This window comes from Carassius gibelio, chromosome A9 (genome assembly GCF_023724105.1).
Source record: "Carassius gibelio isolate Cgi1373 ecotype wild population from Czech Republic chromosome A9, carGib1.2-hapl.c, whole genome shotgun sequence".
Lineage (NCBI taxonomy): Eukaryota > Metazoa > Chordata > Actinopteri > Cypriniformes > Cyprinidae > Carassius > Carassius gibelio.
Window position 1 is genome coordinate 15791687 of NC_068379.1, and position 27728 is coordinate 15819414.

The 27728-nt window shown below is 35.9% G+C and overlaps 2 protein-coding genes across 3 annotated transcripts; both read left to right on the plus strand.

The window, feature by feature from the left end:
- The first annotated feature begins 15370 nt into the window (after positions 1-15370).
- LOC128019747 (ELL-associated factor 2) lies at positions 15371-18770 on the plus strand. 2 transcript variants are annotated; one of them, XM_052605940.1, is made up of 7 exons: positions 15372-15425; positions 15508-15611; positions 16072-16166; positions 16262-16398; positions 16507-16670; positions 17556-17786; positions 17873-18770. In XM_052605940.1, exons 2-7 carry the CDS (start codon positions 15509-15511, stop codon positions 17920-17922), a joined length of 780 nt encoding a protein of 259 aa, XP_052461900.1. In that variant the 5' UTR covers positions 15372-15425; position 15508; the 3' UTR covers positions 17923-18770. The 2 variants fall into 2 exon arrangements, with proteins under 2 accessions (XP_052461899.1, XP_052461900.1); XM_052605939.1 differs by having other exon boundaries at positions 15371-15611.
- Positions 18771-21707: 2937 nt separating this feature from the next.
- On the plus strand, positions 21708-27371 carry LOC128019738 (sterol 26-hydroxylase, mitochondrial-like). Its single transcript, XM_052605921.1, has 9 exons — positions 21708-22212; positions 22487-22677; positions 23285-23484; positions 24029-24226; positions 24615-24778; positions 24978-25144; positions 25783-25864; positions 25987-26190; positions 26615-27371. Exons 1-9 carry the CDS (start codon positions 21979-21981, stop codon positions 26768-26770), a joined length of 1596 nt encoding a protein of 531 aa, XP_052461881.1. The 5' UTR covers positions 21708-21978; the 3' UTR covers positions 26771-27371.
- Positions 27372-27728: the final 357 nt, after the last annotated feature.

The following is a 27728-nucleotide window of genomic DNA, read 5'->3' on the forward strand; positions in this document are numbered from 1 at the left end:
TGTAACAACCATGATTGTTAGTATTCATATTTGAGTGTGGACAATTCTGGCCACTTGGAGATTTAGAAAATATAGTCTCTTAAAACACGCTTTCACAGCTCCAATAATTTACTTATTTGTGCCATTCTACAGAATGTTAAAAATGTCTTGAAAGTTTTTTTCTATGAAAATTGTATAATATCCAATATACACATTTTTTGTAATTGCGTAGTACATTAAATATTGTATTTTCAGAAAGTTTTGGAATATTTGTCCTCTTCCCAAATTTGTGAGTACCGAAACTCAGTAATAATAATTTAATTAGAATCGATATTTAATAACTTTTAAGATTTTGCTTACATCTAAAAAATTTATTTTAATTTAATTTATTTTAATTTAATTTTACATCTTCATTGTTAATATATATATAATTATTGCTATTTTATTTTAAAAAAAAATCAGAGGTAAATCAAGAACAGTTATATTTCTTTACAATATTTCAAGTGTAATTTATGAGATTTGTTTTATTTTGAATCCAATTATTCTTTGTAAAAGGCAAAAAGTCGATCATACTGATTTCAAAGTTAAGGATGCATTAGTTGAATTAACATTACACCAAAAACATCATAAATCTTTATGCTTTATTTATGTATACTTTATTTTCGACAAAACATCCAATTATTCTGTATTTTAACTTTTCTGTATGCTAAAACACTACTAAAATACAAAAAAAAAAAATTGCATAACTGTACTAAAATGTTGTTTATTACCCCCAAATTATGATGATTATGTGTTCTCTTTTGTCACTACCGAAACAATGATGACATGTTTCTGTTGTGACTGTTTTGGTAGTGACAGTTTGGGATAAAACCCCCTAAAAAAAACCACACACACCAATATGTCATTACCGAAACTCTGTAGTTTCGGTAGTGACAATTTTTTTCTCAAGGGGCTAATCAGCACATGCTTAGCTAACACAGTTCTGAACACACATAAAAAAATGAAATGATATAGAATAACTCCCAAAAAAGTGCTTAATTCTGCTTAATTGCAGAAGAAATGTGAAATGAAAACGCGAGATACATTTTTTACATAGAGTTTCACAATTTATATATATATATATATATATATATATATATATATATATATATATATATACCAGTGGACCAATTCTTTGGAATGGACTATTTATTTTCTACTATGTCCAGTGGATTTTTTTCTTAAGTATCATTAATATTTTACTACAGAATTATTTCTAAAACCTTTCAAATTCAGTTTTGTGCTTAATAATAATCAACAATGTAAGTAAAGATAATAGAAATTAAATTCATAACATTTTTGGAATAAAATGTCTGACTCCTTCACATTTTTCTATTGTTCAAATTTTTTACAGATATTTTAAATGATGCAAAATAAAACCATTCTGTTCCAGAGTAATATAACATATTATATTCTAAGCAAATATTATTAGGGTTGGGTATCATTTGAATTTGATCAATTCCGATTCTGATTCTGCTCATTGATTCAGATTCTTTTCAATTCCCAGTTTTGATTCCAATTTGATTAAATAATGATATCAAACATTTATCCTGTATCCCATTTTTGCAAACCATTTATTGGAGCTGAATATCATGAACAGAAATCAAAAGGCTACATAAAAACTGGGTCCCAAGCTAGTGGCCTTGACACTCAAGATGCAGAGCGTCTACAGAGCAGCGGCCGTCACCTTGCCCAAAGATTCACTATTCCTAATTTATGAGGGCTCTACCAAGCCTCAATAATTCATACACCCAGCTCCACACAGTGATCACTGAAGCACAGACTGCCTTTCACACAAGACACACACACACACACACACAAATTAATAAATAATCACAATTCTCTTTCAGAAAAGGTATGCCTCTCCATTATGAGATTCTTTGTTTTGGCAGCAATGGGATTACATTGGGTTCTGTATATGAATCAGCAGCTGATGCACAAATAGCTGAAAGTTGAGAAAGCTGAAACAGCATTCACAAAACTGTTAAACCAAGTCAATAAATGTTAGTATGTCAGGCAAAAAAAAAAAAAAAAACGGGGTTATTTCAAAATTATGACGCATGTGTTGAAACCTTATCCTTTCATTGGGATAATTAAAAAACTCCACAATGAATTCAATAAGAATGTACTGATACACAATGCCATTAGTTTCCCTAAAAAGTGTAGGATGTCATAAAAATTTAGTAGTTTAGCTCCAGGGCTCCATATATTTGGCATTATTATGAGACACAATATTGGTGAGCAGATAAGAGACAATGAATTGTACCATGAGAAAATGGCTCACAAAACACACTGACACAAATACAGGGAGAGGGCAGCTGGCTTTAACACACTAACACACATACTAATTAAAACAAAAACTGAACGGCATATGCATACAGTATATAATGTATCAGATGTGGGTCAATGTGCGGTACATTGGTCATATAGATGCATTAGTTTAATGTGCCATACCGAGGTGGTGGCTGGTGGTGACATCACTTCCTGTGCTACTCTGAGCCTGGGAAACAGCATGGGAACTGTCCCAAATTCCTCAGCCGAGCCATGACCGGGACTGCAAAAGTATACACAGCAGGAATCCATTGTCATTAGTGCATGAGACCATGTCAGTGAGACTACAATGTATTGACTCAGTTGTTCTATTCAATGAAGCTGCTATGTATACCAATAGATATATGGGTACAGTGTGTGAACGGAAAGTTTGATTAGTCCATTATGGGCCAGACATGTCAATGTTTATATAACCATAACCAACCCACATTTTTAATGTCAGGTTCTGATGGGTTAATGGGTCTCAGATTAAATGCCCTACACAATGAGGATAAAAAATAAATCCCCAAGCATGACACTGAATCAAGGTGTCTCCTAATGATACCATAAATTACCACAAATAGTTGCTTACATGATCATGCCATCCAATGTTTCCCTTCAAAGCACAGCTTTGTAACCTTAAATTAGCTTCACATACTCAGGGTTAGGAACTTTCATTTTTAAAGTTAGTCACATACAATTTGTGTTACGGGCATGAATGAGGCCTCAAAAATTCAATGATCCAGCTTCTCTTGGTGCAGAATACCCACAAAACACCACTGCGACCCCTACAGAACACCCCATAAATTAACCTTAAAAATGCCCTAACTAGGGCTGCACAATTAATTTGGAATTTCTAATGGCGATTACAATTGTGGATGACACAATTACATAATCGTTCGGAGTAGGGGTTGGCATTGAATGATGTCTACAGTGAAACATTGCATTGTACTATGACATTGGTGGGGGGAGGGTGTAGTTAGGGGTGTGCCTGAAGCATGAATCCTTAAACAACTAATGATTCCTATGGTGTCTACACCGGATGCGAATGGTGCGGCACAGTGTGACAAAATACTGTATAACCACTGATCTAGTGTATAAGAGATTCATTGTATATAGATCAGTCAATAGAACTCAGTAAAGTCAGTGATGCTGTCTACACTGGATGGAGCGAGGTGTAGTGTGACACCACAAATACCTGACAGTAAACGCTGCCGCATTCTATTTATGATGTGTTTTCGTAAATGTCAAATGATTTTCAATGGTTGCTTTGTCGCTTCCTGTGTAGACAGTCTTTAGCTGATGCGCCGCAGCTCCACACAACAACCGTCACACACAGTGAAAGGAGAGATTAACTGAGGACGATGGCGTATGATTTACAGATCCTCAGTACCACTGACAAACATACAGGTGCATCTCAGAAAAAAAATTATATCATGGTGTGGCGAGAGGGGCGGGGCCAAGAGGCGTGGGAACGAGGAGTGAGGCCAGGTGTAGTGATTGGAGATGAGCTACACCTGCGCCCCGTATCGAGTCCCACGTAGGAGATGGAAGGATATAAAACTGGAGTGACGACCGTGAAGGACGAGAGAGGACCAGGCCTGGGACATTATTTTAATGTGTGTGCTTTTTATTTATGCGCACCAGTCGGCCGTGAGGGGCTGGTGCGCCGTTTTGTATTTATTTTGGATATTAAAATGAGTTTTGATTGTGCGCCGTTCCCGCCTCCTTCTTCCCGATGATTAGGAAGTTTTTATTGTTACACATGGAAAAGTTCTTTTTTTGTGTGTCATTTAATTCAAAAAAGCAAATGTTCGTATATTCTAGATTAATTGCACACAAACTTAAATATTTGAAGAGTTTTTTGTTTTAATCCTGATGGCTATGACTTACAGCTTAGGAAAATTATAAATTCAGTGTCTCAAAAATGTGAATATTTTCTTAAAGATAAATCACAAAAAACTTATGAACTCAATTCTTGGTTGGGGCTCCTTTTGCATGAATTACTGCTTCAGTGTGGTGTGGCATGGAGGCGATCGGCCTGTGGCACTGCTGAGGCGTTATTGAAGCCCATGTTGCTTTGATAGCGGCCTTCAGCCGCTAGTGAGGTTCAGGTCAGGTGAGTTGGCTGGCCAATCAAGCACAGTAATATCATGTTCATCAAACCACTTGGAAGTGGTTTCGGCTCTGTGGGCACGTGCTTAAGTCCTGCTTCAAAATGAAATGAGCATCTCCATAAAGCTTGTTTGCAAATGAAAGTATAAAGTGCTCCAAAATCTCCAGATAGATGGCTGCACTGACTTTGGACTTGATAAAACACAATGGACCAACACCAGCAGACGTCACAGCATCCAAATCATCATTGACTCCAAAAACGTCACACTGGACTCTGGATTCTGTGCTTCTAAACTAGCCCAAGAGCTACCCAGTATTTACACTCAAAATTAATCAAACTAATCAAGCTCAAAATTGAATTTTCAATTTTTTAATTTCTTAAGCTGTAAGTTGAAACCAACAGAATAATAAAAAAAAAAACTCTTGAAATATTTCAATTTGTGTACAATGAATCCAGAATATAAGAAAGTTTGCTTTTTTAAATTAAATTACAAAAAATAAAGTCCTTTCCATGATGTTCAAATTTTTTGAGATGCACCTGTATAATCTTGTAAAATGTGTTGTAAGTACTGCCGCTCCATAATATAAATAGAGTACGTGTGATTGCAAATCTCGAAAGTGATAGTGAAACTAAAAAGTTTGCATTCAAAACGTGATGGTGGTGGTGGTGGTGGGGGGGGGGGGACACGATGGATGATGGCATATCTTTCGACACAACCCTAGACCAAGGCGACAATTAATCGTTTAAAGTCCACTTATGTTATTCTGCACTCTTTAAGATATGTTTTTGTCTTTCTACATGTTATCTTAAGGGTTTTTTCATAATACCATTCATATTTTTACTTTTTCTATAATTAAAAAAAAAATAATAATTAGATGTATATTTGACATTTGAGGCTTAATACTATAGAAAAGCACTTGAGGTTTTTCAGTTAGAGTGTTTTTAGCTTATGTTTCAGCTTTCAGTTTATTTTCATATACAACATGCAGTTGCATCAAACAATGGTATAAATGTTATTCAGTGTAAATTGTGATAATCGTAATTAATAAATTATGAGATTATAGCCTATTCACAATCAAATTAGAATTAGCCTTTTATGCTTGGAAAAACTGCATGGTCTGCACACAATATCCTTGCACAAAGTCCAAGCAAAACATCCCTGCTCACATTAATTTTGCACAGCATAAACAGTGTTTTTTGTCCTCCTCGGCTGTGTACAAAGTGGTAAACTAATTTTGCAATGTTGTTTGTTTACTTTGCACACAAAGTATTTACATTTATTTTAATATTAATATATTTATTAAGATTGTATAGCTGAAAAAGCTGATCTTTGTGTTAAAGTCTCTTTTTTAAATGGCAGTATGTGGCATTGCCATCTGAATGGGGTTAAATAGTCAAGTTCTTCAATTTAATGAATTATAATCATCTTTATAATCATTTACTTTGTGTAAATTGTTTCAACCAACCTCAGGAAGTGAGTGATACCGGGATATGGCCCATATTTGGTTCTTATTAGATTTAGATCTAGCAAAGTTGTGGCCTAGTGATAAGAGAGTTTGACTTCTAACTCTAAGGTTGTGGGTTTGAGTCTCGGGCTGGCAATACCATGACTTAGGTGCCCTTGAGCAGGGGACTGAACCCCCAACTGCTCCCCAGGTGCTGCAGCATAAATGGCTGCCCACTGCTCCAGGTGTGTGTTAACTCCTGAGTGTGTGCACTTTGGATGGGTTAAATGCAGAGCACGAATTCTGAGTATGGGTCACCATACTTGGCTGAATGTCATGTCACTTTTTTATTTTTTCGAATTAATAGAATTCTGATTCAAATTCAACTTTATGTAAAACAGGAAGAAGAGCTAAACTCCTCACTGGCATCAGTATTTACACAACAAAAGCCCTTTCAGCATACATCAAGCTATTATGATGCAGAATATTCAGTGCATTTGATGCTAAACGCTAGGCCTGATAACAGCCAGGGATGATTTTGCGACCAATAATGTGGCCATTTCATCTCTGACTTATTATTATTATTTTTTGCTAAATAAGCAGCCTTTATTCAAGGCATCCAGGTGATAGTGATAATGTAAAACAAATAACCAAAATAAACCACAGCATGTCTAAATGTGTACTGCATGATGTCTCTGCCGATACAGTAAATTTTACTGATACAAGATTCCATTGTTAAAATTCCATCTGTTAGAAATTATGGGGAACTGACTTCATTACTGTATGTTGCAGACTTAAAGAAGGACACAAATGAAAACAATTTATTTAATCTGGGCCCCATTAATTCATTAATTTCTGGCTCGAGAGGGAGAACATGATTATTTCAGTCATGCATGTTGTTTTGGGAACTAACTATTTTTATCTCACATTCATCTGCCTTCGTTTGTCATCATCTAAGGATTCAACCAACATCCAATGTATAGGGTGCAAGTCCACACCCTATATTTTTTTCTTTTTCTGATCTGTCACTAATACCGTTTTATTTTAACATCAGCTATGTTTTTTCACTATTATCACTTTTTTTTAAATTACACTGTAAAAAATTTCCTGTAGAAATTACAGTAACTTACTGGCAGCAGTTTGCCAGTAACTTACTGTAAATTAAACTTACAGTAAAAATACTGTATTCATATTTACAGTACCATTTAACTTGCTGTAAATGCATTTGCAGTAATATATTTTTTTTACTGTAAAACACAATTATGTTGTTTTCTCCTTTTATATATTTTAATACAATAAAATATTACTTTACACTGTGAAATTTACTGTAATTGGTTCACTTTTATTATGTATTGTAAAACTTTACAAATTATTGTATTTCAACAGGTCTCATGTCTCAGTAGTAAAAACTATAAAAAGAAACAAAAGACTGTTTAACTTCTTTTATTGGTTTAATAGTTAAATTGTAATACTTGAAATAACATTTTAATATTCTTGCAGATTGTACTTTCAGTTTTCCAAAAACTTGAATACATTTCATTTATACATAAAAGTTTCATATTAAGAGCATTTTAAAACAACAGACATGAACAGATTCAGTCATAAGAACAATCTTAAAAATTTACAAATTCAGAAAACTCCTGTGTAGAATGTATTTGCTCTTAGTAGCTTAATAGTTTTGCCAGCTGAAATCCAGAAACTCCTTAAAGGGATAGTTCACCCAAAAATCAGAATTAGGTCATTAATAACTTACCCTCATGTCGTTCCAAACCCGTGAGACTTCCGTTTATCTTCAGAACACAGTTTAAGATATTTTAGATTTAGTCCGAGAGCTCTCAGTCCCTCCATTGAAGCTGTGTGTGTGGTATACGGTCCATGTCCAGAAAGGTAAGAAAAACATCATCAAAGTAGTCCATGTGACATCAGAGGGTCAGTTAGAATTTTTTGAAGCGTCGAAAATACATTTTGGTCCAAAAATAGCAAAAACTACGACTTTATTCAGCATTGTCTTCTCTTCCGGGTCTGTTGTGAGACAGTTCAAAACAAAGCAGTTTGTGATATCCAGTTCATGAATCATTCGATGTAACCGGATCTTTTTGAACCAGTTCACCAAATCAAACTGAATCATTTTATACTGTTCGCGTCTCCAATATGCATTAATTCACAAATTACTTAAGCTGTTAACTTTTTTAATGTGGCTGACTCGAGAACGAGTCAGTATTTTGTTCATTATCTGGCTCAGCTCGGTGTTCATCTTCAGTTCTCTCCTCACAGCAGTTCAGTCAGTGTACTTTTTGAGTAAATGAATTACTCCGGGATATTGGTTTGTTTGAACTCAGAAGTGTCAGCCACATTAAAAAAAGTTAACAGTTTAAGTAATTTGTGGATTAATGCATATTGGAGATGCGAACCATTTAAAATGATTCAGTTCGATTTGGTGAACTGGTTCAAAAGGATCCAATTACATGGAGTGATTCGTTCGCGAACCAGATATCACAAACTGCTTTGTTTTGAACTCTCTCTCACAACAGACACGGAGGAGAAGACAATGCTGAATAAAGTTGTAGTCTTTGCTATTTTTGGACAAAAACGTATTTTCGATGCTTCAAAAAATTCTAACTGACCCTCTGATGTCACATGGACTACTTTGATGATGTTTTTCTTACCTTTCTGGACATGGACAGCAGACCGAACACACAGCTTCAATGGAGGGACAGAGGACATAAATGGAGGTCTCACGGGTTTGGAACGACATGAGGGTGAGTTATTAATGGGTGAATTAATTTTTTGGGTGAACTATCCCTTTAATGAAGGAGGATACATGAGGGTTCAGACCAGAGTTCTTCCTTTGCACCATCTTCCCACTTCTTTTGATGACGTGGAACTTTGAGGAGCACTTGCTGCTGTCAGGGTTAACATTTGACCTTTACATAACAGAAAAAAAAGTTAGATCATTTGATGTGAAAAATGTCTAACAAAACAACCAAATATTCACAACACAACCAAATACAGAAATGCACTGCAAATGGCACAGAACACAACGGAAATATTTCCAGGGGACCCAATATGTGACGAACCCGGATGGAGCATGTTTAGTACTCAACGTCTACTTTTGTTTTCTTGCAAAAAATACAGAGATTACATATTTATGACATACAACTTTATATGCAATATAAAAAATGTAAAAAGAACATGAGGGTGAGATATTAATCTATACATTAGTAACATTGTAAAAAAAATTGTAATGTTATGTTTAAATAAGTTTCATAGGTAAGAAATGTAAGGTAATGTAGGGTCCAAAGATGAAACAGCTAATTTTAAAGTTGAGACACACACAGATAAATAAAGCATATTACGAAAACTTTTTTGTATAAAATGTATTTATTTGCAACAGTTATTTTAACAGCAATAATAAGACATTTATGTCCTAAGTACAGCTATTAAGCTGATACGAGAACATCCCAGGTTAAAATAATGAGGAAATTACGTTGGCTAAATCCGAAATCGCCCCCTTAACACTCATTCACTCATTTCTACATTAGTCCACTAATACGGTTCACTTGAAGCTGTGAATGAAAACGAGTGAGTGAATTCGGACAGCCATTGATCGCGCATTGGATGTACACAGTCGGGTTCGTCACTTACTGGGGTCCCCTGAAAACATTTCCATTATGTTCTGTGCCATTTGCGGCACATTTTCGCGAACGAGATTATGTTATTCTCCCGATGCTGATGTACAGAACAAATGTTACATTTGAAGTAGACATATTTTTCTCTTGGTTGTTTAGTTTCCTTAACTTTATGTGTTTAAGGTAACGTTAAATATGAGACTGAGGGGCGGAGAGGCTTTGGAAAGTGTATGGGCATTCAGGAACTGCACACGAAAACCTTAAATTCGCCGTGTTTTTATGCCCTTTGTCATGATTAATAAAGGCGTATAATGTCTCCACAGAGACGCCAGTGTTTGCACACGACACGAACATTGCGGGTTTTACTCTAGCACTACAAGCATGACGTGCATTTATATGGGGTAATCAGTTAACAGCAAGCGATAATAGCGGGAAAAAATCCGACTGACTTTAAGCTAAATCCACGAAAGCTTTGTTGTTCGGCTAACAGTTGACATGAACACTCACCAGCTCCTGGAGTGGTCAAACCCAAGGCAGAGACCCGTTAATGTCCATATTTTGACGGTGAAACGTTCAGAAAAGGGAAAGAAAGGAAAGAAATATGAATGTTTGCACAGTGTCACCACAACTCTCTCTAGCTCTCTTCACAGCATAAATGTGAGGTGACTGCGCGCCGTTCAGTGGCAGCGTTTTTTTTATTTATATTTTTGTTTTAGTTAAACCAAAGATATAATATATTTAAAGTAAAAGAAGTAATATTTGTACCCACCTTTGCATCTGACTGGTTCTTTTCGCATCTGTGTGTCTTGTTTTCTTCTTTCTCCAAGTGGGAAATAAAACTTGATCTGTGATTGGTCAGGTTTCGCGCTCATTTTTTCTTTACTGTATTTAGATTTACAATAAATTAAAAATACTGTAATTTAGTGTCGCCAAGAGGGTATTCCCCAAAATGTAACTTTAAAATACAGTAATATGCTGTATAACTGTCCTACAGTAAAATACAGTTAATTTTACAGTTAAATACTGTTAAATTTACAGACATTTCTAACAGTGTACGTATTCTGAGGAGAGAGGTTGTGCAGACACCTAAACAAGATTCTGCACTTTAATAAACAATCAACAGTGAATAAAGCCTATTACAGCCTTCCTGACATTGTGCACAGTTCCACTTCATTTGGCCTCAAGGTCATTGAAAACTGAATAAATAAATGAATCCCTGAATCACAAGCAGCCAATTTTCAAAATTAGATCAAATATATTTAACCACCAAATACATACTGGTCCTTTCTGCTGACAAGGTGACCTAGACCACATTTTAAGAACAAAACAATACAGACAAAGCAATGAGGACATTTATCAAAGAGATGGAAACAAGAGGTGTATACAGTATATACACATAATCAAATAATCTTCATTTATAAAGCCTCAGATAAAAATAATGATGTTGAAACACTGATGTAATCACCCTCGTTATCGTGATGCTTTAGTCATCATGCTGTGGTGATTTAATCTTCCAAAAATTCACATCATATCATGACAATTCCATGTGGTATTCTAGTTGTGAAACTGTTTTATTAACATTCTCTCTCTTTCTTTCTTTCTCTCTCTCTCTCTCTCTCAAGAGAAAGCAACATGCCTTGAATCAAGGGCAATGCCAGACTGATATGATGTTGCTCTTGTGGTAGGCCTTCCAGAGAACATCTACGCTCGACTTTAGGCAAAACAAACAATAGCTGTATATGGTTATTTGCATCTACAAAGTTCAGTAATGGAACATCAAGTGTTTGTTTAAATAAAACACATTTAAAGTAGGTCACATACAGAGTTGGGTATAACGCGTTACAAAGTAACGCGTTACTGTATTCTAATTACTTTTCGTGATAACGCAGTAATGTAACTCATTACATTTAAAATAAATGTAATTTGATTACAGTTACTGATGTCGATAAAATTAAGTTACTTGCGTTACAAATGTATTAGTAAGAAAAAATATTAAAGTAAATAAATAAAAATGCATTTCGAATCACGTTTTGGGGCGGCTTATCGAGCATTCGCTTTAATGAATTCCTACTGGAGAACTCGTGCTGTTAAAATGGACGGAGATTTTTGTTTAAGATCGGGAGGGAAGGTAACTTCTGGACAGGTGAAGAGCTGTAGCAGCGTGTGTGGTGGAGGAAATGCTGCCCTTGTCGACTGTGGAATCGCAGTCATTTAGAGACTTGCTTACGATGATACCCGTGACGGACAGCTCTGTACCCTTGCAGGACCGAAAGAAATTTGCAAGGTATCTAGATAAATGCTATGCGGATAGAGAGCTGTTACGAGAATACATTTTGATTGACAGCCTTTTAAAGCCCGAACCCGTGTGCAGCGCAGCCCGACATTCAGATGTGCGCATACACGCACAGCTCTTTTGCCTTTTGTCAACAATGAGCCATTTATACATGTTTTAACATAATTTATTCATAGCTAACGTAGACTAGGCCACTTGGAAGTTGGAATAAAGAAATAAAATAAGTCCTCTGTAACATCGTATCTCGGCACTCTAAATAGACATAGACTCATTTAGCCTATAAATAAACCAACGCACCAATAAAAACGATCTTTTTTAACAGATTAAATTAAGATATGGTATTTGGCAATAACGAAATTGAGATAAAGGCTCCGCCGGATTTGCTTCTCAGATCAGATGACATTTAATGAAAGAATAATGCCAACATTAGCGTAAATACTCTGTCCACATTATGCATTTAAGCCTTAATGAATATAGTTATCATTTGAAAAACCTTACTCACAGAGATTAAGCTAGGTCTACATGTTTATGTGGAGGAAAATGAATGAATCCACTATAGATGTCTTCAATGTGTTCCTGTGCTCACTGATGGTGATTATTCACTCATTATTCTTATTATAAACACGGTCAAAACTTTTCCACACCTCAGAACTTTGCTTTAGCTGCTGGTGCAACCAAAACGTATTTTCGCCAGAGGCAAGCCTCCGTTTAACCTACTCAGCATCCATTTCACCTCTTTCTCGCGCTACTCGAAACACATCACATGACTCATTTAGCCTACCTCACAAACCGGAGCACAAGCCTGAGCCCGCGTTTAGATGATATAAAGTAAGCCCCAACACGAGTTTTTTTTACATCTATATTTTTTTAATTGTTTAATTATTTTAAAATTAATAGTTTGGTCAAAATCGATTCCCTATTTTCATTTTGGAAACTTTTTTTGGTTGGTCCGATCGATTGTGCAATCGATTTTCGAACGAAAAGTGACAGCCCTATGGAGTATGAACTTAAAAAAAACATTCGAGCGTTTGGAATATATGTCTCCACAACCGCAGACATCTGGACTTGTAATAATAGAAGCTTCCTTGGAATGACAGCCCATATGTAGTTAAGACATAGGCCTATGTATATACATTTAAAAAGACTACAGTTTCCATTGTTAGGCAAGTTTATGTTAAGAATGTTAAGTTATAGAAATGCATTGGATCTTTAATTCAAGTTGCTGTTTTCATATTTCTGTAATATTTTTCACTTTGTTTCACTTTGTTTTGAGTTTCACTTTGTTTGTAGTTTTTTTCCTTGTAGGTTTAATAGGTTTTCAAAGTAACTTGAAAGTAAAGTAATTAGTAATCTGATTACTTTTTACATGCAGTAATCAGTAATGTAATCAAATTACAATTTTAGAGCAGTAATTAGTAATTTGTAGTGGATTACTTTTTTTGGGTAATTTACCCAACACTGGTCACATACTACATGTAATCTACAGGAGATGCAAATGAGCTCTAAATGGCTCAAACTGAGCAGTTCTGAGCTCATCTGTCCTTGCAGCTCTCCTGTCATGTTTTCTGCTAGTGACCATTATACATGTTGAGGTCATTTAGTGTGTTTCCAGTTTATCTAATCTATAGCTAAACACAATTTAGTTGTCTATACAAAAGTGAAATAGGCAATATGCTTTCTTTCCTATTTCATATATTCCTCATTCAGAGGAACTGGAATTTTCCAAATATAGTGCACACAACCAAAAAAAAAAAAAAAAAGATAATATATATGTATATATGTTGGTGGTGGTTAAATTGTAGTCATGCATCCAGCATGATTGAGAAAAGAAAAATAATTTTAGGATTCAGTCAAAAGGCTGCAATCACTGACCAAAACAGCGCTTCTCTGATGTTTTGACTTTGTGATTGTCTGTCTTATTGCACACAATGTGTAAAAACTACAAGTAAACATGCAGGAGTGTAGAGACAATTCTCTGAGACCAAATATGATGCTAGAGTAGCAATAAAGGAAAATAGTTCAGCTGTGGAGGTTTGTTGACAAAAAACTTTACTATGACTTGTGTATCATCTGTGCACAGCATTAAGATTAATTAACCAAATTATTTTCCAAAACTTAGTTTTTGGCTAAAATGAAAACTTTAATTTCAGTTTAGGGTATTTTCTGTAAAAACAAAAACAAAAAAAACAATAACAACAACAATGATTTTGCTACATGATCACGATTCACTACTAAACAGCAAAAGCTTCTTTAAACTTTCTGATAAAGAACAGCTGTCAGCTCTCTTTCAAATTAGCTACAACTTTATTTGTCCAGTAAGCAAGCGAGGAAAGAACAGCAATCCTGTAATGACTCCCTTGTTGACCATTACTTAGATAATGTAGTCTGTGTGGACAGGAGTCCTGATCTCAGCCAATCACTTAATGGAGAACAATCATCTGTCCACTGCTGAGTCCACTATGTCTGCATGTATCACCTGGCAATGACACTTGCTGTGTGGATAAAAAAGGATGAGACCAACAGAGAAAATGCTTCTATTTTGCATTTTTCTGATACAGTTTTCGTTCTTTATGAATTTCCAGAGCTTGCATAAGAACTCGAAAATGTTTTCATGATCTATGTCATGTGACCCTTAAAGAGTGCAGAATTTTAAAAGTTTCTTAAAATTGCATCATAATTTTGTGATAAAAAAAAAAAAAACTTTAAAATCGGTACATTTCCAGGTTTAAATAAACCAAATCCCCGATTTTTCTCAAACTTTTGAACCCAACTATATATCGGTAGACAAATATGTAGTGAATTTACATGTATAATGTCCATTCTTATCATATGGAAAAAAAGAAAAAAGAACAGATTGTCATTTGGGGGGTCATATAAACAAATGCAGAACCTCTATCTAAGGATGCCAGGCGGTCTCCATCTGTATTGGAAAATAATTTCAGATTTCCAATCATCTTCACTTCATAATGGGTCTTACGTGAAGACAGTCTCCCAGCAACCTGCTTATTCCCAACAATCACATTCCTCTGCTGCCCCAAATCTCTATTGACTTTAAATGTTGTTAGATATGAGTTTAGTATTCAGAGATCCTGCACTTGACTATTTACTTACTTTTAAGCTTATAAATGATAGCCAACTGTAAAGCTGCTGATTTAATTACCCACTATAAGGTACCCTGTGAAATTGAAGCCTAAGTTCAGACTCTTAGAAGCTGAAATTAACTATAATTATAACTAATTATAACTTAATATAATGTAAAATAATAAATAAGTCATTATGAATATATTATACGTTTTTATGAAATTACCAGCTTTGAATAGACTTTAAAATATATATTTTAGGTATTTTTAATATTATTCATTGTGTTGCAACTGTAAACTGACTAGTCCTTTTTCTTGGAGAGCACTAGAGGGCACCCATGCGTTCGGGTAACAAATGGACACTTCCGTCTCTCCTTGCCTCGGGGTTGACTAACAGTTTTCTTAGCCAATTACAGTGAATAATACCTCCAATGAGGCGTGACCAAGTAAACAAACGCAACCAATCACAGCGTAGCAAGCGCAAGCACTGGTCCATATACTCCAGAAGTGAGGTGTCTGTTTCTGCCGTAGATGGTATCGAATTTCTTTTACTGTCTATGAACAAATCGAGCAGAAAGTTTCAAACTGGTAACATATGATTCAAATTTGTGATTAGAATGAATGGAACAGCATATTCAAACTTTGACAGTCAAGAACACGTCCTCAAACTAGGCGAAACCTTTGAAAAACAACCCAAAAGTGCATTCCATACGGTACGATGTAAGTGGCACCTTTTACATTATCATCTTTATATTGGATTTTTTTTAAATATAAACACATACAAACAAATCATGTGTAGAAAAAGAGTCCGGTTTCTTACGTTGATACTGAAACCATAATTTGTTTTCAAACAATGTGCACAGGCATATGAGAAGGCAGCTGTGTGTTTTTCCCCAATGTTTTTTTAATGTTACTTGGAAATAATGAAAAGGCATCTGTCTTTGGATGGAATCTATGGGAATCTTTCCTAGACGAACACGGTTTTCTATCAGCTGATAAGCTGTGGTTTACAATGAAATCTTGGTGAACATTTAATTATTAGATTTAATAAACATTTATTTTCCTGTAAAATAGGAAACACGCGCCCTCTGTAGGTTCTACGTCGGTACTGCACTGCTTATGTTGAATATCAGCAGTGGCACATGACTATTTAATGGGAATGTTTTCTTCCTGGTCATAGATGATTTCAAACCAGCCTCCATAGATACAACTTGTGAGGGGGAGCTGGAAGTTGGCAAAGGAGAGCAAGTTACAGTCACATTACCGAACTTAGAGGTAGGTTCAGTAACCTTAAAAGAAAGAAAGAAATGATTATATGTACTGTAGCATGAATGAATAAGCTGAATCTTCTTTCCCATAAATCTTTGCAGGGATCCATAACACCTGTTACCGTATTTAAAGGTTCCAAAAGGCCTTACATGAAAGAATGTGTTCTCATTGTAAACCATGACACGGGAGAGTATCGTCTAGAGAAGCTCAGCAGCAACATTGCAGTCAAGAAGACCAGGTATTAATGCGCTTGTGTTCCACATCATATTTACAATGTATTTCACGATATACTCATTTTAAAGTATTTGTTACGTAAATAAACGGTCATGTTTCTGTTTCCTTACAGGGCTGAGGGAAGCAGTAAGATTCAGTCACGGCTGGAGCAGCAAACCAGCAGGCTCAGTCAGCAGATGAAGACCGGAAGTGGAAACAAGGCTCCGTCCAGCACCAAAAGCTCTCCTCCCAAGGAGAAAATGTCCCCATCATCTCCCATGGATGATATAGAGCGAGGTAATATGTCTTATGAGGTAATAAACATTGTTGATTTGTCTAGGGATATTAAGGGTATGTAAAATTCACACACACACACAAAAAAAACTAATTAGGATACAGCCTAGTGGAAGTTAGACGGTGGGCAAATAGGGTAAAGGAGAACACCACAAATTCAAACTGAGTAAAGACATTTATTTGCTTTAGCCATGACCAGTATGACAAGGAACACTCTTTAAATATATTCAAAATATATTTAAAAATAATAATAAACAAAAAGAACAGTAATAATACAAATTAACTCACTGAAGGACAAAGCCACCCTCAACTCAAACATAGCAGATTGTAACACTTGCCGATATCTGGAGCACTAGCATCAGAAACATATATGGTGAAATAGACAAAAGTGCTGTTCAAATGTTTGGGGTCAGTAAGAGTTTCATTTTTCATTTAAATAAATGTATGCTTTTATTTAGCAAGAACACATTAAATTGGTCCAAATTGATTGTTGTTTCCACAAAATTATTAAGGAGCACAACTGTTTTCTACACTGATGGCAATAATTAAGCAGCAGGTCAGGATATTAGAAAGATTTTCAGAGGATCATGTAATGATGAAGATTGAAGTAATGGGTCCTGAAAATTCTGCTTTGCTGTCACAGCAATAAATTGCACTATAAATTACTGTATATTAAAATATAAAACAGTTATTTTAAATTGTAATAATATTTCACAATATTACTGTTTTTACTTTACTCATTATACAAATGCAGCCTTGTACAGCATAAGATACTGCTTTCAAAAACAAAATCTTACTGGCCCCAAATCCCTTATACAGTAGTGTACGAGGCAAGCATGTGTACTGCAATCCTTCTGTTAATCCTCCTTGTCTTCTGTGTCTCTGCAGAGCTGATGGCCGAGGCGCGTGTCATGGATCAGATGAGCAGTGGAGACAGCTCGTCAGATTCCCACAGTTCCTCGTCCTCCAGCAGCGGGGAGAGCTCCAGCAGCAGCGACTCAGAGAATGAGGATCGCCCCACACATAATGTGGCCCCAGCTCCCCCACAGAGCACCTCTGCCCTCAACACATCTCAAAGCCGTGTGGAGGAGAGCAGCGGGCTTTTAATGAACACACTTAGTGAGTTTCAGGTCATCTAGCTGATTTTGAATTGTATACCACTCACTTTTGTGTGTCTAATATTCTCATGTTTTGATTCATTTCAGAAAATGATCTCCAGTTGAGTGAGTCTGAGAGTGAAAGTGATGATGACTAACCGCACTAAGACACGTGGGACACCTGATGCTGAAAGAGGGTCAGGTGTTCAGGAAGTACTTTCTCTTGTTAAAACGTGTTTGTGATACCTGAATCCAAATCCCTGTTCACTTCTCAGTTATGAAATATTTTCTTTCCCCCAGATTCTTAGTAAGGTTTGCTGTATTAGTAAATTAAGAAAAAGTATTTATTTTATTTTGAGAATGCTATTGCATATATGTTAGTTTTATAGGAATATCATATAATTGCTTCCTCAGAGGTTATAGAAGTATATCTGTTTGTGGAATAACTGTTTAGAAAGATCATCATGGTCTTCATATATATATATCTGTGTGTGTGTGTATTGAGGCTTAAGATACACAAGCACAAGTGATTCAGTAGCATGTTATAAGGAGTCTTAAAGAGCACCAGTGAATTAAGGTGCAATACTCAATCTCAAATATTTACACATTACCCAACCTGCAATACTTGAATTTGTCTCCCTTTTGATGATTCAGAGACATTTGCTAATAACAAACTGTGCCTTGAATATCAGGTGTATTTGACTATCCTTCCCATTCTCTTGTGTTTAAGTGCACCCATTTTTTTTATTATTTTTATTTCCTAAAAAATGATATCGATTTAGAGGTAGAAGTCTCTGTTGTGTGTGTCTTACTGTACGCCTCTGGAAGGCCCATAACCAACACTCACTCTTAAAGGATGTCTTTAGCCAGCCCTTCTTGAGCACTAATTTCAAAATATGACATGTAATGTAGCAGGGTTGACTGGTGTGGTAAATGTAGTTATATGGGAGGTGTTTGATCATTAAGATTGTGTGTAGAATAATAAAGATTTATTTTGTGACGTTTATTTGTGGATCATTTTATTGTCTTCATATAGCAGAACATCATTTTCAGCTGAGCTGCAAAGTTTGTTAGCTGAGCTTCACTTAATGGAATGATTAACTTGATCAAGTCTAATCGAGTAATTGTGAGATAGGAATCATTGCCCTAATTATGTTGAGGGTTTCAACAAATCTTTTTGAACATTATGCAGTGGCTCATGAGACTTGCATATTTTAGATGAAGCAAGACTTGAGGACAGCGTTTACTGTAACTGTCTCTATTTTGCAATGCACATGAATCGTAACTAAATACCTAAAAATACCAGGGCTATTAGAGTGCCATTATAACCATGGATAGTTGGTATTGCTTGTCACCACCATCAAAATATAAGTAAGTATTAAAAGATTTTCATAGCTTTTTTCAACTGCACTGGCAGATGTTTATTAAAAAAAAAAAACATTGAGAAAAACAAAGTGAAATCTTTCCACATTTCCTTGCAATGAGTTCATTTTTATACTATCATGTGTTGGTGTGTATATATATATATATATATATATGGGTCAGTGACATATGTACCATAAAAAAGTGTTTTTTCAAAAATTTCAAATAACAGGCATAAAAATGGTTGACTTTTGTTCTACTAACTCTCATCTTTATAGAAACATATGTTGTTTCAAAATTTTCAATTGGAATCAGAATTTATGTGACAATTTGTTGTATTAGTGCTTACAATCGTCATATGGTGTGACATGAAAATAATTGTATATAAACTGAAAATGGATTATATCTTTCTTAAGTTACTCACTTTATCAAAGTCATTTATCATAACTAAACTGTGATCCATTATAGTTTTGTGAAAATTAATTAAATTTGTGTATTATTTTTTAAAACATTGCTCAATGTGAGACCTATGCCGTCGGTCTTTCAACATTTTTTCTATTTATTGTGACAAACCTTGCTAGAAAATTGTAAAAATATGTGTGACTCTTTCTGATACTATTTTCTATGTATTCCATGAACATTTTCAGGTTTTATCATTAATAAAGGTATGTTATTTTCACAATTTGGAATGTCACACCAAATGATATAGTGTCACACCATATGATAATGTCCCCATGTGTCAATGCAAACCATGTATTATCCTACTTATTGGTGAGTACTGATCACTCATATGGCAGGAAATATTTAACCACTCTTAAATGCTGCAAGGCAATATTCAAATTTTATTGATTTATTTGATATTTAACAATAAAACAAACATTGTTTTAATATTGTATGAACCATATGAACATATGTTTGTGTATCAAATTTCATTTCAATTCAAAACTGGTCTGCAATATGTATTAAAATAAGTAAAACAACCAATTTTTTTATATCATATGAACCGTGAACATACAACGTAGCTGAGTGGATCCACAAATAAATCAGTTCATCTAGACTCCATTGTACATAAGCCAGTCAAATTTGGAGAGAGTAGTGAAAGTGAAAGTGAAGTGACATTCAGCCAAGTATGGTGACCCATACTCAGAATTTGTGCTCTGCATTTAACCCATCCGAAATGCACACACAGTGAACACACACACACACACACACTGTGAGCACACACCCGGAGCAGTGGGCAGCCATTTATGCTGCGGCGCCAGGGGAGCAGTTGGGGGTTCGATGCCTTGCTCAAGGGCACCTCAGTCGTGGTATTGAAGGTGGAGAGAGAACTGTTCATGCACTCCCCCCACCTACAATTCCTGTGAGCCCGAGACTAGAACCCACAACCCTTCGATTAGGAGTCCAACCCTCTAACCATTAGGCCACGTAGCAAACCTCTCCCTGTATCTCTTTGTCCTGTCTGCACTTGTCATCATTATCTGCCTCAAGTTGACAAAAAAAAAGGAAATGAATGGTTTGAGATGAAGACAAACAGCATTCTAAGGTTTCTGTGAATGGATCTGCGGTGTCTGTCTGATGAACTAGAAATCTGTATCACCGAATTAAACTAAACTAAACTTTTATGTGATGATTGACCCAAATAAATGTTTAAAAAGACAAAACATACATTGGACTTTGTTATTTATTGTTATATATGCAGGGAATTACAATTCATATCATATGGTGTGACAATCAAATCATATGGCGTGACAGGCAGACATGTCACACCATATGATGTTTTCTGCACTTAGCACAACCTTGAGTCTTGTAGCTACACATTAGCATACTAACAACATGCTAGCTATAACAAAGCAGCATAGATTTACATATAATTATGACAAAATAATAACATTTCTTTTGCATTGTTATAAAAAAATGTGTCACACCAAAAGACATCTGGAAGTGGGACTTTTGTCAGAGTGCCAACAAGATCTGATTTATTGTAAAAATAAAAATGATGACTCACCTCAGGTTGAACAGTAGAAATACACTGCTAGTTCTGTACAACATTGCTGAAGAAGGTCCTCTCCTTCCCAAGGGTGTCAAAACAGTTGCCCGTTCAAATATCCCAAAATAGTGTCACACCATATGAATTTGATTTGTGTGACAAAATCTTTTTGATTAGAACTGACTCAAAACATTATGCTTGGACTTTGAAAAGAGTAGGCTCACAAATAGACATCTGTATTATTTGTCTGTATTTTTTTGAGAATTTTTGCATTTATTTTTTTTTGTTTTATTCAAGTTCTCACTTTGAGAAACAAGTGCCGGACAGTCACAGCATATGAGTTTTGTTATGTTTGGTTGAAAATTCTGAAAAAATTAGTTATGAACCGTTTTAATGTTGAATATGTTCACATAAAGCATAATGTTCTGCACAATATTGAGAAGGTTTTTGGCAAATATATTTTGCATTCATACATGTTTGACACTGAAGACAGCAAAACTGCCATGTCACGTCACCCACCCATATGCATATTAGAATGATCTCTGAAGGATCACGTGACACTTAAGACCAGAGTAATTGTCCAGTGTCCAACAGCTCTGGTGATTATAAGAGACTTGATACAAAAACATCACTTGTAGTTACAGTTGTATTCTGACAGAAACAATGTTTGCGTTTAGGTTAATGTTTGTAAGGCTGCTAACCGGCGGCTTCCTCGGAGTCTCAACACGCTCGGCTCGATAACAAGCGAGTTTATTCAAGTTCATCGGCAGGGGAAGAGGGAAGAGCCGCTTTAGGCACAGCCTGTCATTGCAGGGCAGCACACTGCTGTAACAGGACTGAGTCGCGGACTGCGAGATTAGAAATGTTTTCCCATTCGGTACTGAGAACTGGATTATTTTTATGCAAGCAGGAACACGGAGGATTAAAATGTCTGACATCGATATTCCTCACTCAGTCGACCAGAACACTAACTGGTGGTGATGATAAACAAAAAACGAAACAAAAAACGATGGACGACTTGAATGGTCCCAGCTTTCTGACGTCATTATACTGGCTGTTTGGGAAAGGTTATTTTCAGACGACACATCAAATGCAGGTAAAGATTCAGAAAAGGTTCAGTAAAGAACTAACACGTTTAATCACCAAATGATTGTCTTTCATTTCTCCTGAGAAAATGATGTTGGGTTTTTAAATCTTTATTATGTATATTTCACTGTTTTATATCTTTCACTACTTTATGTGAAGGAGTGGGATGACATTTTCAGTTATTTCCTGAAAGTATGTCTGTATTAGAATAATTATAATATGTAACATGCTATGATAGTTGTAAAATTAATATTTATTTACACTAAAATGTGTAATTAATGCAGATAGAGCACAGCAAAATCTACGGCCCCCTTTGGAAGTCCAAGTATGGACCACTGGTTGTTGTTAATGTGGCCAATGCAGACCTCATAGAACAGGTTCTACGGCAAGAGGGTCACCATCCCATCCGTACCGACATGCCCCACTGGAGAGGCTACCGAAAACTCCGGAATCATGCCTATGGACCCCTCACGGAGTAAGTAACACTGGAGACCCCAGCATTATTGGCACAAGCATTCATCTGATATGTAAATGCATTCATTGCACACAGAATGTGCAACCATAATGCAGTCAGCTGGTGCAGAAGTATGCATAAAAACAGATGTTATGAAGCCACAAATGTAGTGCGTGTCTGAACATGTATTGAATAGCTAGCAGCTTGCAAATTGATTTCTTAGAAAGTGGGTACAAAATGAAAACATCACTAAAGACACACATTATTGTGTCCATTGAACAGTAAAACCAAAGCCTAATTCAAGAAAAGAATTCATGGAATTTGTATGCTACACAGCCCCTTTTAGTGGGAATAAATAGAGAATTGTTTTTGAGATTTTACAGTGAACAATGAAATTGAATTGAAATCTCTGTGAAGGATGACAACAGAAGCAGACAATAAATGCAAGTGTTAGTGGGGAAACTGGTTTGAGCTTACTCATTCTGTGTTCAGAGGTCATTGCCAGGATCGAATCAGTTTTACCCCATAATAATATTTTTTTAACAAATTATCATGCAAGGTTTTATGGGAAAGTCACTATGCTGTCAGAAACGTCAATACTCATAATGTATTTATTGTCCTGTTTCAGAATGGGAGCAGAGTGGCAGCGCATTAGAAGCATCCTGAATCCTCGCATGCTGAAGCCCAAACACGTGTCCTCCTACACCAATGCCATTAACGGTGTGGTGAGCGACTTTATTGAGAAGGTGGCTAAGCTTAGGACAACAAAAGGCAATGACGTTATGGTGTATGATGTGGCAGGAGAACTGTACAAGTTTGCCTTTGAAGGTAGAACATATTGAATCATTTCAAGTTCAAGATATTGAATTATGCCATAGAGTCATTCCCAAGCATCCATAAAAGCAGACTGAATGAATCAAGTGCGTACAAAGGGTCAATGCCACACATAAGATAACAAAAGCCACTTGTTATCCTATAAAGAGCATTGGCCTTGACAGGTTCAAAGCTTCTAGTCTTTATCTTAACTAGTCTACCTTTCAAATACGGTAAATCAGAATCATAAAAATACTGGGAAAACAATTATGCTGTAATATATACATTGCCTAATAATATTATTGGATTGTTTTGTTCCTGTGAAATTTTAGTTGTGTTGTTTTATCGCCCGCTCACACACACACACACACACACACACACACACACACACACACACACACACACACACACACACACACACACACACACACACACACACATATATATATATATATATATATATATATATATATATACATATATATATAGTTTGATTTATATTTGATAACAAGTGTGGTGTCCATCACACTAATACAGGTTTTTGTCTTTCCTTCATAAGGAATATGCTCAGTGTTGTTTGAGACTCGTATGGGGTGTCTGAATGAAGTGGTTCCTGAAGAAACGCAGAAGTTTATCTTCTCTGTTGGGGAAATGTTCCGTCTTTCTCCCATCGTGATCCTGTTCCCCAAATCAATCTGGCCCTACATGCCTTTTTGGAAGCATTTTGTTGCTGTTTGGGACCATTTGTTCAAAGTTGGTATGTTTATTTCTATTATTGTCAAGTTTAAAGGATTAAAGCACTTCTGTTCCAAAGTTTAGCACAATAAAAAAAAAAAGAAGAGTAAATTAATAGTTTTATTCAGTGAAGATACATTCAATTGATCAAAAGTGACAGAAAAGGCACTTATAATGTTGTAATAAAGTTTCTATTTCAAATAAATGCTGTTCTTTTGAACTTTCTATTAATCAACGTGTGGAAACATTTCACAAAAAGAATAAGCAGCGTTTTTACTGCATTTTTGATCAAATAAATGTAGTCTATGACAGAATAAGAGACTTGTTGTGTGAATAGAGTGACTCTATTCAAACTTTACTCATCAGAAAATGCAATCATCTTCAAATTTTTTTTTTTTTTTTTTGCAAAGCCGAGGAATTGGTTCAGAAGAAGATGACAGAGATCCAGGAAATGGTGAAACATGGGCAGCCAGTGGAGGGCGAGTATCTCACACACCTCCTGATCAGTGAACAGATGTCCCCCACTGAGGTTTTGGGAAGCATTACAGAGCTTCTGCTGGCTGGAGTCGACACTGTAAATATCTTCACTCTTTTGAGCCTTTACGGATGCAATGCATTGCAAATATTTTTAGTGTGTCTATGGTAGTTTCATTTTATAATCAATCTTGCCATTTGCAGCATTTGATTTAAAAAGAAAGGAAATAAATAAACAAGCACCACTAGTATTTGTAACATATTTGAGATTCTGCATTTTTGATGCACGCTCGTTTTAGACATCAAACACTATTTCCTGGGCACTGTATCACTTGGCACGGGAGCCAGAGATCCAGCAGAAGCTGTATGAGGAGGTTATCAGCGTCTGCCCTGGTGAAAAAGTGCCCTGCAGTGAAGACATCACCAGGATGCCATTGTTAAAGGCCATCGTTAGAGAGACTCTTCGGTATAGTATCTTTTGTATCTCTCATCTATACTATGTTATAAACATATTTAAAGGAATAGTTCACACTAAAATGTAAAGTTGCCACACATGGTAAAATTGACTCACCCTTAAGCCGTCAAAGATGGAGATTCATTGAAACAGGTTTTAGATCCTCTGCAATGAATGGGTGCCGTCAGAATGAGGGTCCAAACAGCTGATAAAAACATCACAATAATCCCCGAGTAACCCACACAACCGTGGTCAATCAGTGGAGAAACCTTGTTGTGGATAAAGGACTCATATTTTGTCTAATACAAACACACAGCTTTTCACTTCACAAGACTTAATGGACTATTGTGATGTTTTTATCAGCTGTTTGGACTCTTGTTCTGACAGCACCCATTCATCGCAGAGGATCCACTGGTGAGCAAGTGATGCAATGCTAAATTTCTCCCGGTATGTCCTGATGAAGAAACAATCTCATCTACAGTACATTTTGGATGGTCTGAGGGTGAGTAAATTTTTAATAAATATAAATTTTGGGGTAAACTACTTCATTAAAAGCTGTCTAATATGCTAGTGCAATGTGAAAATAGTGAAAACAATGTTGTGTTAGATTGCTAAATTAATCCTTCAAACATGTTCTCTGACATTTGCAGTTTATATCCGGTGGTTCCTGGGAATGCTCGTGTCATTGCTGAAAGAGAAATAGTGGTGGGTGGCCACCTCTTCCCTAAAAATGTAAGCTGAGCTACAAACTGCCATTTCATGAACAAATACAGATGGAATCTGATGCACATTTAATTTTGTGCCTGTAAATAGACATCCAAACTAATCAGCGCAATGTAATTCGTGTTTTCCAGACTCTTTTCCACCTCTGCCACTTTGCAGTGTCAAACGATGAGAAGGTGTTTCCCAATCCTTCTGCCTTCCTCCCTCAGCGATGGATCCGGGAGCAGAAGCAGCTAAACCAACATCCCTTCGGATCTGTGCCGTTTGGCTTCGGCATCCGCGCCTGCCTGGGCCGCAGAGTGGCTGAACTGGAGATGTACCTCCTCTTGTCCCGGGTAAGGGTCAAGGGTCTGTGTACCTCACAGATGATTTAAACCTAAGACACTTTTTGCATTTTTGGTTCTATATACTGTAGAGTGAGGCTCAGAAGTTTAATGCCACATTGACATTTTGAGGAGATTAAAAACTATAAAACAAAGAAATGCGCATTTAGGTCATTCTGTGAGTTTTGAACCCATCCATGTCATCAAAGATTGTCCTGACTCAGTTTAGCTGTTCAGTTTGGTGTGTTAGTTTTAAATCTTTGACTAATCTGCAGACCTTCACCTTTGGTCCAACCTCCTCTGCTATTACAGAGATAGTTCTGCTTATCAATGAGTAACTAAGATAGTATTGAGCATGTTGCCTGTGATGATCATTAAACTTAAATAAACCGTGCTTGTTAAGGGCAATATGTCATCATTATTTCTCCTTCTGCAGTTAATTAAACACTATGAAGTGTGTCCAGACCCTTCAGGAAGGACTGTGAAGCCGATCACACGAACTCTGCTGGTCCCTGCCACATCCATTGACCTGCAGTTCATTGACAGGCAAAAGGAGCAAGAGGAGCCAGTCAAAGCAAATGCTTCTGTTTAAATAACTGTGCACTTCTCAAAGCAATTATGGCAGTTGTTGCTTCTAGATGATGTTGTTTACATATTTGATATGACTTATGTAATTGAAAAAATTACTACAATGCAATAGCCCTGTGTGCTTACTAAATTACATTGCTTGAATGTTGCCTTTTTATTTATAACAACACTCATTTTACTGTTATTAATACGTATTATATACTGTAAACGATGGACTCATATTTGACATTCCATTGTATAAATAGTTTTGTTTTAATTGCATTTGAATTAATTTGTCAGATGTGAGGGTTTTTAGATGTTTTACAAATAATGTCAACTTATTTTCTTTTGTGAATGCACCTTTTTTCTTTTTCTTTTTTGTTGTAACGATTTGTGATTTTTATTTTTAGAGAAAGATTATTACAATTTAACATGTCTAATTTCAGGCTACATTGTCCTTGAATAATACTGATAATAATTGACCACATGTTGCAACAGCTTGTCCACAGTTTGCCTAAAATCCTTCTCTCATTAGTTCCGTTTCAATATGAATGCAAGCTCCACTGATGCCCCCATGTGGGTGACAATTGCAAATGCAATAAACAGAAATATTCCAGTGTTTCCAATTTTTTGTCTTTTTGTTCATCTTTTATCTCAGCAAAAAAACCTCAGTTTGACACTTAAGGCCAAGGCAATGCACCGGTCAAAGGGCTGATTAAAGGCATGGCATAAAAAACAATTTATAGGAAAGTCCATATCGAACATTTCAGTGAATTTGCATCCTGTGATGATTTTTTTAATGTTTTCATTTATTTCTATCCCAACCTTTTAAATACATTTACCATGAAATCGAGTTTGCAAGCCCATAATGTAGGTGCAGTCTTCTTCTCTCTAAATTTTTACGATTTGCCATTTGACCCAATAATCTTTCAATAAAAATATGGCATTTTAGCATACACTATTTTTACAGCAATTTCAAATTT